Consider the following 13,604-nt stretch of genomic DNA (forward strand, 5'->3'; position numbering starts at 1 on the left):
GACCAATTCAGGAGTTGCGTTGAATGCTTTCGCCTTCCAGACAGGAAATGTGCAGAGAAGGGATTGTTGCAATAAATTCAAACAACTCGAGTCATCCGCACGGTTGATGGGCTTTGGTAGTTTTAAAAAGAAAATAAACCCTGAACCGAATATAGAAATCGGGACAGAGGGAAGATATCCTCCCCCGCACTTGTTTCCTGGAAGGGACGAAAATTTCGTTTTCTTTGCAATGCGCCGAACTGGTTTTGTCCTGAAGTTTACAGGCGCAAAGCAGTAGAGATTTCTGGTTATTAAAAAGAAAAACCAAAAACCAACGACCGGGCACGGCAGAGTGAATTTATTAAGAGGAATTCCTTTTGATTTCCTGTATCTCCCAGATACACTTCTGGGACACTTCTCTTTTTCTTTTTTGTTGTATTTAGTGAAATGGGAAGATCGGAAGCTTCCTTTTTAATTCTCTTGTTCAAAACTATATAAATCAGTTGCATTCTTTCGTGCTAAGGCTAATAACCCGGAAAAGACACCTGTTTTAATTTGCACTGGAAAAAGTAAGATAAAAGTGGGATTTTTTTTCCCCTGCTGAAATTTGAATGACGCTTTTATTTTATTTCTGTTAATAACTAGGGATTGGGAAGATGGTTAGATAAAAAGCCTAATCAGTTTACTTACACACACACACACACACACACACACACACACACACACACACACACACACATATAAAATTACTTGATCAGGAAAGCAGTTTTGAATAGTTCCCCCCACCCCACATCCATTAAGCTCTGAGAAAACTTAAGAATTTTCTGTATCTACTTTGGAGACGGGCTGGAGAAAGATCCGAATTGTTGACAGGTCAGAGCAGTAGAGAATCTTTACTTTTTTTCATTTTTCATTCATACCTTTTTTATGAACTTTGATTTTTTTTGGAAAGGGTTTTTGTAAAGTTGGCAAACAATGCATGTATTATATAGCCTTGGGAAGAAAAATCTCTGTACATTTACATTGCTTTTTTCTCTGCCAAAGCCTGGTACCTTAATTTTCTCTCAAGGTTTTCTTTTCTCTTTTTCCTGAAATAACAAGTTTTCTGCAGGAAAAGAGACTTCCCCCAGAAATTGGAGCAAATCAAAGCAGCTGCTTTTCTGTTACATCTGGGGACTCGATTTTCTATTATATTTTTAAAAATAGTTATTCATACTTTTGTGGTGGCCTGCGTTTCACACCACAGAGATTCTTATTTTTATTCTACCCTGTCTTTTCCAGCTCCCCCCCCCCCTTTTTACAAGTTGTTTGCATTCTTTTTGTACTTATCTTTAGAACTCTCAGTCTTCCAGATATTTAATGGCAAGATATGACAACCTGTAGAATTCCTTAATTTAAGATGGGAATTTTTTCTTTGTACTGTCAGGTACCGTATTTGTTGGGAATTTATTAGGAGGAAATCCAGTTTAGTTTAATGCATAACACATATGAACACTTTAATTCCCCAAGAGCTGGAATGGTTGCTTTGTAAAGATTAGGATTTTTTTAACCACAAATATATTTTCAAATTCCTGTTTGTAAAATTATGTGATTAAGAAGCACTAAGAGACTCAACCTTGTAGTATCTAAAGGTACCCTCCAAATATCTTTTTGAGGCTTGTGTTTTTTATGAAAAATAAAGTTAGTTTTAATGTTTGACAATAAGCAGGAAAAAAAATCATAGATCTATATTGTGTCATTTTAATTCCAAACATTTTAAAATAGCCAAAAATTATAAAAGTCTAATATCATCAACATAGAATACCTGTTTTAATTAAGAATTTAAAAGCAATTTATTACATTAAAAACTCTGGTTGTTTGTCTTTAAATATATTTTAGGCTACCACCTGTAGTTTAAGATGACCTTTTTAAAAACTCATTTATATACAGTAAACTGATACAGTTTACTGTATATAAATGATTAGAACGATGTGTCATAGTTTTACTTCCTTTAAAAAATTGCTAGTTGCACCTGACATACTAAATTTCATTCTAAGTTTAGATGTTTATGGTGTTTCTGTTTTCACATTGATTCAGTTTGTACTTTTAAAAGATGCAGATGGGTGGGTGGCCTTATGTTCAAATATTTTTATCCATCAACTTGAAAACTTGTAAATGTAGGAAATCGGAATATAGGCTTCAGAGGGTTGTCTAACGGAGATAACCAATGGACAGTTATATGTAGCTTCATAGATTTATCTCCACCCCCTTGGCCACCTCCACTCCTTTAGTTAATTTAACAAAGACTTTTTGCAATCTGTTTGGAGTTTGTCTGATGCCATGGAATAGTATCTGCTGATTTATTTGGTTGCTTTTCGATTTCTGTCGCTAGACTGTCTTTTCTCTTCCTTTCAGCGAGGATGTCAGCTGTTATTACTTCCTATTGATCCCTTTGCAAAGTGAGAAGTGAACTAAAATTAATGTCAATTCCACTGCTCGGATCAATAGCTGGAGTTATTTTAATCTGGATTTGCACAGGATGCTAAATTAAAAAAAATCAGCATAGAGGCAAAAAGTAACAGTTACTTACTTAGTCTGTACCCACTCACTTCTGTTCACCAAAGTATTTTTTCAGGCTCATTATCCAATCCATATTTTTTTAATTAAGCAGGCCAGTTAGTTTTCTTATTTTGGGTTCCATATTTAAAAAACAATGACATTTTGACTTTGGGAGTGCATTAACGATAGATTTTCATTATGACTCGTCTTGCCGCAGCTTCATCCATATGTGCTTCTAATGATGGCAGTGATTGGGAATAATAGCATGGGATGAGGTGATGACAGAAGGTATGTAATAGACAAGGGGAAAATGAAAAGTATGCAGGAGTTTTTTAAAATAAAATTCAGTTTGAACTATTATTAAAATATGTTGATTTATTGTCAAATGAAAAAGATAGCCGGAACGATTTACACTATTCTGTAAGGAGTGTTAAGTATCATTTCCATTAAATACATTTAATATAAGCAGGGATAGTGGCATTAGTGATACATTCTTCACCCTCTTTCATTCCCTTGGAGATTGTGATTATCATATGTCAGTTCAGATAATGTTTCCTTCCCTAGGTAAATTATGTATACATTTTTGCTTTAAAATTAAAGAAATATTCAGATTTCCGATAACCTTTTACCATTATTGTAGCTTTTGATTTTATATTGGATTATTTGTTATCTTTAAACATCTCATTGTTCAGAAAGATCAACCAAAATAATGCTGATTAGTTTACTCTTGTCATGTCTACACCCACAGCTAAAACTCAGATGAAAGTTATTAAAGATGTGAAAGTGATTCAAAAATGTTAATGAAATACTTCTAATCTTTTAGCACTGATTTGTATAAGAAAGGAAGACAATGCAGTAGATGATGTCAGTCCATTTTCACACTACTATACTGTCAAACTTCTGGATACAGGATAGAAGAAAAGGAAATGTTATTTCTGCACTGCATGAAGGATGTAGCAAGCATTCCATAGAGTTTGTTAACCTAGGCTTGCCATTCAGATAATACAAAAGCCACTCCATTAGAAATGGGATCCTTTTAGTAAGTTTTATTTGCTAGGCCTGACCTTCTGGAACAAACAGACACATTTTGTACTGCTTTTTTATTATATGAATTTTTTTGAGTGCTGTAAGGCTAGTATATTGTTTTAAAGTAAGCCTTTGTATATTAAAGTGAAGTGAATTCTAGCATACTTCATGGCTGGGGCAGAAATTTAAAAAGAAACAAAAGGGATGCTAATGTTATAATAGGGGAATGAGTTTTCAAACCTAAATAGGATTAGAAGCAAAGATTGTTAATACATAGGTACATAAAGGAAGTATACATACACAGAGAGAGAACATGAGATTTATTTTCTTGTACTCAGCAAGTAATTTTAAAAGAGTGTGTGTGTGTGTGTGTGTATGTATGTATGTATGTATGTATATGTATAATTATCCTCTAAATCTTAATGGAATATTGAGGGCAGTTTACAAATCTAGTTAGGCATGGGCACATTAGGAAGTAAAACTACTGATCCATTTTGTACTGTCCTCAAACTAAAAGGCAGATGCTTCGAAGAGATCAGATGGCACAGCCACTAATTACAATTTCAAATATTATCAGGGACGCCAAGGACTTATTGATGTCGTTATTGTTTTCTTTGTAAAAAATGGAAGAATAGCTTAAATGTATGATTCAGACATATTATTTATTCTCCCTTCATCACTAAGGATAATGGAAAATCCAAAACATGATACATATCTGCACAATTGGAATATATTCCCCTACTGCATCTATTTCATATTTTTGTATATTCATGAAGTATATACATTTTCATTTATAATTTTTGAATAATGTATTCATTTATTTTATTGATATTTTCAGATGTTGTAGTCATAGGTTTACATATTCCAAGAATATTTGGTTCCAGTATTTTTGTCTGGCAGGAATAATATATGTTTAATTTGTCACTAGATATAGTTACTGCACTTTTGTTCAAATCATTCAACCCCCACTTCAACATGTGGCTTGATCTGAATCTTCACTGGTCCGTTATCCTTCTGTAGGGCAGAAGAGGAGGATAGCAAGGCCAGAGTAGGTGGCATTCTCATCATAAGACACAGATTCTGTTGGCTTTTAGGTCTTCTGTGCCACATTTTATCTACCTTGGGTGGACTGTCTCTTGAATCTTAAGTTTAATGGTAAAGCTGTAAAAAAAAAGGAGGAAGACTTGTACAGACCCTTAGAGGGAGTCAGAGACACTTCTAGTAACATGTGAACTTGCTTATTGGCTTTCTAAAAGAACAGTACGTGGAAAGTTGGCTTAGGCTTTTACAATTTTCTTGCTATATTAAGAACTGCCAGCTGTTAATTCAACTTTTTGTGTTTTTCCTCTTTTCCCCTTCTTTGTCTTTTCAGTTTTGGAATGGTGATAAGGATTCGGTGAGATCTCTCAGCTGTACATCCAGACATCGCTTTGTTTTCCATCCAAGGAAGACCATTTCCCTTGTGGCCCTGTCAAGAAAAGAGACTCCAATGGACTTACACCGGGCAGCTTTCAAGATGGAAAACTCCTCCTACCTTCCCAATCCTTTGGCATCTCCAGCCTTGATGGTCCTGGCTTCCACTGCTGAAGCCAGCCGTGATGCTTCCATCCCCTGCCAACAGCCCAGGCCCTTTGGGGTCCCTGTGTCAGTGGACAAGGATGTGCACATCCCGTTCACCAATGGCTCCTATACTTTTGCCTCTATGTATCACCGACAAGGTGGGGTGCCTGGAGCATTCACCAACCGTGATTTTCCACCTTCATTACTGCATCTACATCCTCAGTTTGCGCCCCCTAATCTGGACTGTACCCCAATCAGCATGCTGAACCATAGTGGTGTTGGGGCCTTCCGTCCCTTTGCCTCCACTGAGGACCGGGAGAGTTATCAGTCGGCTTTTACACCTGCCAAGCGCCTGAAGAACTGTCATGATACCGACTCTCCCCACCTTCGCTTCTCAGATGCTGATGGCAAGGAGTATGAATTTGGAGCCCAGCTTCCATCTGGCTCTCCCGGCTCCCTCAAAATTGATGATACTGGAAAAAAGATCTTTGCTGTCTCTGGCCTCATTTCAGACCGGGAGACTTCATCTAGTCCGGAGGACCGAAATGATAGATGTAAGTACCTTAGCTTTGTTTAACTCGGCTATTAAACCCTCAACAGGTAATGCTTCTGAATGCTTGAGGTTTCTAAAGAGGCCAAACTATATATGGCCTCATTTTCCTTTAAATATTAGTGAATTTCAGAGGAAGAGATCTAGACAAAATAATTTTTCTTTTCTGCTAGATTGGAGTTCCAACTAGCAGAAAAACTGCCAACCTTCCAGAAAGAGGGAAAGTTTCTGTGGGAGGGGGTCTGACTCTACATTTATTTCAGGAAACTCAGTTTTTGAAGATAGTGTCTTTGTAAGCTTTATTTTCCACCTCTGTCCTTATGTAATTGATGCCAGTTGTAACAAAATACAGTACTTTTACCCTGATATTAGTGTAAAACATGTTTCTTTTTAATTAGACTTGACTTCAGTAAACTGATCTAACTTCTGTTGTTAAAACAGAAATTAAGACATCTCATAATGTATTACGCAGGCTGAACCTCTTGCACTAATATACAATAATTTTCTGTAATACCCTCTAAAAGTGCAAAAGTAGAATTACAGAAGTGAAAATATTTCACAGACTAAGCTAAACTGAACTCAATTCATCTAAGATCTACTGGAGCATTCCTTTCTCCAAGTAATCCCTTCTTTATTAAATGCCGTGAGTTACCTCATTAGGGGAAAGTAGATCAAGAAGTACTTATCTAATATATTGATGATAAGGCAGTGTTCGAGTCAGGCTGGTTTCTTCCAATTTCAAAACATACTGTAGTTTAGATGTTAAGCTAGTTTGCCCTCCCTTGCTTCCCATTAGTTCCTTCGGTAGTTTCTCACACTGCTTTGTCCCTTTTCTTTCATTTTTTCAAGAAGTGATAAGATGGAGAAAAAAAAATAAAGATTTCCAGCCCCTTTTGAAAAAACATTGGAGCACTCCCTGGTTCCCTGTTGGATACCATTTTTCTTCTTTTTCTTTATGACACCAAGGAGAGTAATAGAGACATAGTTCCACTCTCTCCCTGTCTGTGCTGCTTCCTCAGGCTGTCTCCTTGAATTAGGCACTGTGTTAACTTCCCAGTGCTACGAGGCATCTGCCAAAAGCCTCCGCACCTTGTCAATAAAAGTCACCATAAAGTCAACCTGCTTTATAAATCCATCGCTCGTTGGTTCTGAAATATGCTATGAGTTTGTCTTTTATGTCAGTGTTTGTGTGGAATGATTCCTCAAAGACAAAACTACATGTTGCACTTAAGGCTTATGAGCTTTTTCAGTAGTGTGGCTTAGTTGAGTGAGAACCTCCTAAATGTTCTTGTCTTTGATGTTTGAGTATAATAATTTGTGTGTGTGTGTGTGTGTGTGTGTGTGTGTGTGTGTGTGCATGTGTATGAAAAGGTGGGGGAAATAATAAAGTTTGAAAGGTAAGAAAAGATAGATTTGACCTGAATAAAGATGTTTTATAATTTAAAACAGTATGCATTACTAATGTAAATATAACAATTTACAAATATGAAATTAATGCAGATTATGCATATTGGAAGTCATGTTCAAAATGCTGGCTCTGTCAATTAAATATATTTAAAGTGCATTAATTGCTTCATCTTGCTAACTGCTCCTGTTAAATAGTGGAATAAATGAACAAATATTTTATGAACTCACTGAACAGTGTTTAGAAAGTGATTGACTCAGAGGTAAACATGTGTTTAAATGTGGACACAGTTCAGAAGAATTAGGGTTTTTCTAGTGGTTTTTCTATACAAATATTTTCATGAATTCTCAGATAATGTTTGGAGGAACTACATAAAACATATTTAAAGGATGAAGGAGATATATAGACTTTTACAAACAAGTAAAAAATATTTTACAAATAGGTTTTTGTATCTTAACCTTCCAGTCTGTTCATTCTTGATATTTCCTTTCTTTGCTATGAAAAATAAATTCAGTTTCAAGAAAAGCAGACCAAAAGTGGCTTCATACCAGCCTGCCCAGGTAAAATATAAAATAGGTTTTACACTTAGCAATGATTAGGTTAAGTGTTGGGGTTGAATATTGACTTCATCTAGTTCATCTAGTTAAAGCTTTATGTTAACAATCATGAGTTTTAAAGACATTTTATTATCTGTAAAAATATGCAAGTATCTCTATCTGAGGAGCAACAAACCTGGTTATATGTAATTATGACCTTCAAATACCCTTGGCATGTTTAGGTCTTTTTTCATAGAACATATATTCTTGGATATTTCAGAATCATGAACAAGAAAGCTACATAACTCATGTGTGAAAGATTATTTGTTGGTAGTTTCTAGTATGAGGCTGAGGATGGAACCAGAGGAATTCACGCATATTCATATGAATGAAAATGTGGCATATTGGTTTTTATAAATTCCTAGCTATTTAGCCCTTTCAAATGTGTCTCAATTTTTTAAAAATACATATAACATATATAAACCTCTCTGTGAAATAAGGTTTCTTTTTTCAATTGTCTACAATACTTTTTAGAGAAACAATTATATAGACAAACTGATTTGCAAAATTGTATTAATGGAGCTAGTAAAAATCATTGCATTAGCAAACCTTATGTCTCCAAGAGGCGCTCTGCGAAATATTTTGACTGTTTGTTTGCAGTCTTCCATATACTGAAATGGGATCAGACTGCATGATGTGTGAATAACTTCAATCACAACACATAACATTCTTTGTCTGGCACCAGCAGACTCTATTCTTTCTTTGTTTGTTACTTATAATTTTGAACTTGGCATTTTCACTCACTGCTTTATTTGTTTTTAATGAAAAATAATACAAATCAGCAAGCTTAGAACTTGTGGAAACTGTGGGAGGTATTTGTTTTGTTTTAAAAAAACAAGGAATGCCATCCAAAGCTAATGGAATTTAATGAAGGGCAAAGTGTATCACTATACAAGTATAGATACAGGCATCTCCTTTTATTAGTAAGATACTAAGAACAATACTGTATGTCTACATTCTCTGGAGACAAGAGTCTTATCTCTGTTAATTAGTCGTGTAAATCTAGATTGATTCCCTACCCATGTGAGAAGTTATTTAAGATTTACATTGGTCAGTCAACATTGCTTTGAGTACTGCCTTCTGGATATGTTTTGATCTTTTAAAAAATGGCATAATATATTGAGTTGAACCATAGCTTTTGTGGATTTTATATTTACAGATTTTACATTTTATATATACAAAAGTTTACCCAAAATTAGTGACAACGTTGGAAGTGCATTGTGAATATATGTAAAGCTTAATTTTACAATCTGCCTCTCGGAATATTTCAGTGCATCAGTATATGGTAAATATTCTCCTTCCCTGTGTTCCGGAAAAGAATCCACAGGAGTTCTGCACAAAAGCCTTGAAGAATAAAGAATTTGTTTATGAAGATAAATATTTTATCCAGGTATCTATGTTTATATGTTCACTGAGTGTTAATCAAATGGGGGAAGATGGTTTACACTCCATGTGTAGTACAGAGGCACCTGCAGATATTGGATTCTTAAAATAGTGATTTGACCTTAATATCCAGGTACAATAGATTTAAACATTATGTCTGTGTAACAGATCAGTGTAACTTTTAAAAAACAGTTTCTTTATCTTCTAATTCCTACTGATGGCCTTGTAGACTAATAATCAGAGTGTGTCCTTTCAGGAGAGAAAAGTGGAGAGACCTTAACAACAGCTGGATCACGTACACCAAAATGTACCACTGGCAAAAGCACTGTTCTTCTTTCTGTTTATGGGATCTTCAAAATTTATTACCTTATGCATGAATCTTCCCCAACCTCATGCTCCCCATCCCCAATGAACTGGCACTGTAAGGGCCTTGGCCTTTATTTTGAGCCTACATATTGTGCTTATTTGAACTGTTCCCCCCCTTTACTGCTCTTATTCAAGTTTGGTTTATTGTTGAAACACTGTATGTTATCTATTTTTGCCATTTTTCTTCTTACAATTTATCAGCAGCAGTTTCTTTTATAATGTCCCATAATGAAATGGTCAGTTTAAGACTGTTAGGGGTGGTAGAAAAACTCTGTCTCCTTATTCTTTCTTCAATTTTTCTTACAGTTTTATATCACAGAAGACATTCAATTTTTTATTAGGCCTCGGTATTTGGATTGGTTTTGGAAATCACTTCAATAATCAATGGAAATATTTAAGAAAGTCAAAGTGCTGTTGAGTTTAAGTTCCAAGTAGCAACAACAATAATGTATTAATACAACAATGTATTAATTTCTGGTTTTTCTTTTCTCTTAGCATATTAGACAACTGACTCAAGCGTCATCTTAGCTCTGGCTACCTCAGTAGAGCAGAGGCTGACCAGGTGTTTACACTAGGGTCTAAAGTAAGGTGGGGGTGTATTCCAATCATCCAACACTCAAAATGTATGCATTGTTTGCTTGTTTTACAGTTACATGCTGAGGAACTCTTTTTTTAAATAATTGATGCCGTACTTGAGGGTTGTTAAAAGAAGAAAAGTAAAGCCATCTTATAAAAAGGTATTAGACATGATCTAATATCAGGTCTGTTTTTAAAACAAAGTAGAAAGGTATCCTATGGAAATGGCTGTATCGCTAATAGAATGGCTAAATGCATATCTGTGGTGAATTTTAAATGTAGAAAATCAGTTCTACCTCTCAAGAAAAGAATCTGTGTGATGGGCCATATTTTAGTAAGGAAGTGTAAACTACATTTTCTCGGGTTGTCAGAGTCCTTTCCTTCTGTGCTTTCCTTCGGCCACCCATCCCCTCAGCAAACTGTTGCTGAACCTTCTTGCCATTTTGCTCTGTTTAATTGTGATGTTGGCATAAAGAAAGGCTTGGGCCGTTAACGTGGCGGAGAGTTGGGTGTGAGCTGCTCCAGTGCTGCCGGCTGCAGGACCATCTGGCCTGGCTCGCCTCCTCAGGTCTCCAGCTTCCCTTTCTCTTTATGTGTGCCGAGGCTGCCTTGCACACTTGGAATGCCTAATCACCATGGTGAGAGGATGGGCCTTGCCTTCTGCCCCTTCCCATCAATTGTCATGCAGAACTGATCCAGAGGACCGTTGTCTTTGCGGCAGCCCGCTTGCCTGGCCATGCCTGGCCCTTGGCATAAGGATGGCTTTTAATTGATCATTTGTGGGGGAGGGCAGGGTGGTTTCAGCCTCTCAATGTTTCCCAACACAGTCTCTGCTGCACGGCCAGATTTCTCATTTGTTTGGGAAACGCTGGTGATTTAGCTTTTACTCCCCCGCCTTCCCGATTTCCTTTTAGGCTCCGCTTATTGCTGTTTTATGGGGAACTCTGAGGGCTTGTAACAGGGACTCCGAGGAGCACTGAGCAAGATATAAACATTATGTTTATCTTCTCACAACTGGGAAGGGGGCACATACGGACACTAAATATTTATTGTCCTTCCTTCCACTGTGTGTTTGTGTTTGTATTTGCATGAATAATTATGGATTTATTATCTTTGGGCAAGATGAACTCTTAATCCAGCCACTTTCTTCAATCCTAAGAGCATATCTTAAAACCTAGGGAGAGGAACTTGTTTGTCACAGTAAAGTTCAAACTTAGCTTGGCTGGCATCATCTGTTAGAAGACCTAATTTTTTTTTGCATTGTACAAAAAAAATTTCTTAGGCTTACAGAGCATTATATTATATTGCTTTTGTGGTTTATGCTGTTTTGTGTATTTTTTTTTTGTCTCAGTTTATTTTTATTTAAAAGTAGGAATACTGGGCCCTGATATTGGTTAGCAGGACCAGTCTTACAATTAAGAGTGAGGAGATCTGCCTCAGGTAATATGTCTTTTAAAAGTATGTTCAAAAAATAAAAAAAATTAAACTATTTTATTTCATTTTGATAAAATTACCAGTTTGATTTTTTCCCCTTTTGGGCATTGAACATCTTTGGTATTTTGTGTTATGACATTGTTATTACCATGTTAATTTTGGAAAAAAATATGAGCTGCTACAAATTTATAAACGAATAAGTTAATATGCAAGGCCTCAATTTAGAGCTCTGTAGTATTATTTTTACATAAAATAATGTAATAATCTCTAACAACAGTTCATAGAAATCATGGGATTTTTGTATTTGTTTATCTTCAAATACTAGCACTATTAAACATTATAAATTCTAAAGTAGAAAATCTTTGTAAAATAACTGGTTGAATAAAATGAAATATAGCACTGCTGAGAAATAGCTGACCAAGCAGTAACCAAGTAATTATTACCCTAATTATTACTATTTTAGGGAATCCAGATCATTTCCCTCAAAATAGGATTTCTCTTGTGAGGATATCACACTTTCTCAGGGTTGTCAGAAATGTAGAGCATCAGTTACAATGTTGAATTCTATAGAATATATTTGCATGACAATCCAAGTTGCATTCCTAATGACAACTAATCATTTCCATTTGAAAATATCCGGATTGCCATACATTCTGTCGCAAGAGTGTTTTCCATCCATCTACTACAAGATGGTATAATGCTGTGTTCCTTGTAGTAGCAGCCCTGAAAATCCTGCTGTGTTAATATTTGCGGGTTGGTTTATTGCCACACAATGATCCAATATATAACATTATATAATAAAATATATAATATTCTATATAATAAAACTGTTTGTATGTTTACTGATTGGATAGTTTTGTGCATTATCACAAATATCCAAAGGTATGGAGAAAGTGGTTGTCTTGGGTATGACCAAGTAATTATTACCCTAATTATTATACCCCATTTATAATTATACCCCATTTATAATTTTAATTAACCTCAAAATGGTGGTCATAATATATAACATCCGGTTGGATGACTGCTTCAAATATTATGCTTTTGACCTTTGACCTCTTGGTGTTTGTATCTGAAATTTACAGAGGAAAAAATGATAAGAGTTAGATAAGAGTTAGACATCAGCTACACCTTCCCATTTCTTTCCCTTAAACTACTTTTTTTCCCTATTAAAAATGACGGCAACCTTTCCAAAGGTTTACTAATGAAACTTTTCTAGTCCAATCTTCTTTCATTTATGCTTCTCTCATCATACTCTTTGAGATTCTGATTCTGTTCTCTTAAGGTTCAGAATAGAAACAGAGAAAGCTATTATTTAGTGCTTATCACTAGTAAAATTATTTTTAGCAAATCAGGCCTTTCCCTCCATCGTCCTGTCTATCTTTAGTGAATTGGGGGATAAGTTTGATGGGGTGAACAGTTTATCTTGAAACAGATTCTAACATAAAAAGTATTTAATCCCAATTATCATTTTTCTCTCACTATGTTTAACAAATATTATGACATCTTTTATGTTTACACATATGAATGTTTTATACCATTTCTCTGTTAAAACTCTGCATAGCAAGAACAAAACAGTCATTAAAATTGTATGACTTTTTTTCCATACTCCTCCATTTCTCTACTAACAAAATACAGAGTGAGTCTTAATAAAAATTTTACTTCATACATTATTTTTGGTGCGTTGTAGTGGACAGTATGATTTATTATAAATATTAGAAATTAATACATAATACATGTATGCGGAGGATTTGATTAAGCTCAACAATTGGCTCTTGTTGGTTTGACTAAACCTGCTTAATGCATACAAGGTAATGAAGCGTAAGTCATTAGAGAGATGATATGACATTTAGGGTATAGTGCTAATGTTGTTTACTTTGGGAAGTAAGCTACATTGAAAATTGTGTTATACATGTCATAGAATCATGCTATAAATGTTTTTGAGGTTTAAAAAATGAAAATAATTTTCCAGTTAGCGCTATTCCCGGTGAAACTAGGAAGTTATCACATTTTCTTATTTTATGCTTCTACTCTTCACTGTATGTATGTTTGTTGATATCCTAGTTAATGAATTTCCTTCTCTCTTATTTAGAAAGAATAGTCACGAAAGTTTTTCATAGCCATATTATATTAACTCCTCTTTTGAATTGCTGCATTATTCCTTCTGTGTGAAACTTACATCATTACAACTGGA

At 35.2% G+C, this 13,604-nt stretch overlaps 1 protein-coding gene across 3 annotated transcripts in view; it reads left to right on the forward strand.

Annotated features, from left to right (window-relative positions):
- Positions 1 to 4,920: 4,920 nt before the first annotated feature.
- RNF220 (ring finger protein 220) overlaps positions 4,921 to 13,604 on the forward strand; it is a 293,502-nt gene continuing 284,818 nt past the window's right edge. For all 3 annotated transcript variants that reach the window (XM_026707184.2, XM_087929798.1, XM_087929799.1), the window contains exon 1: positions 4,921 to 5,657. In XM_026707184.2, the coding sequence (XP_026562969.1) occupies positions 5,033 to 5,657 (625 nt within the window). In that variant the 5' untranslated portion in view covers positions 4,921 to 5,032. The remainder of the gene's footprint in view (positions 5,658 to 13,604) is intronic.

This window comes from Pseudonaja textilis, chromosome 3 (assembly GCF_049901715.1).
Source record: "Pseudonaja textilis isolate UNSWEBS1 chromosome 3, rPseTex1.2, whole genome shotgun sequence".
In the NCBI taxonomy this organism is placed as follows: domain Eukaryota; kingdom Metazoa; phylum Chordata; class Lepidosauria; order Squamata; family Elapidae; genus Pseudonaja; species Pseudonaja textilis.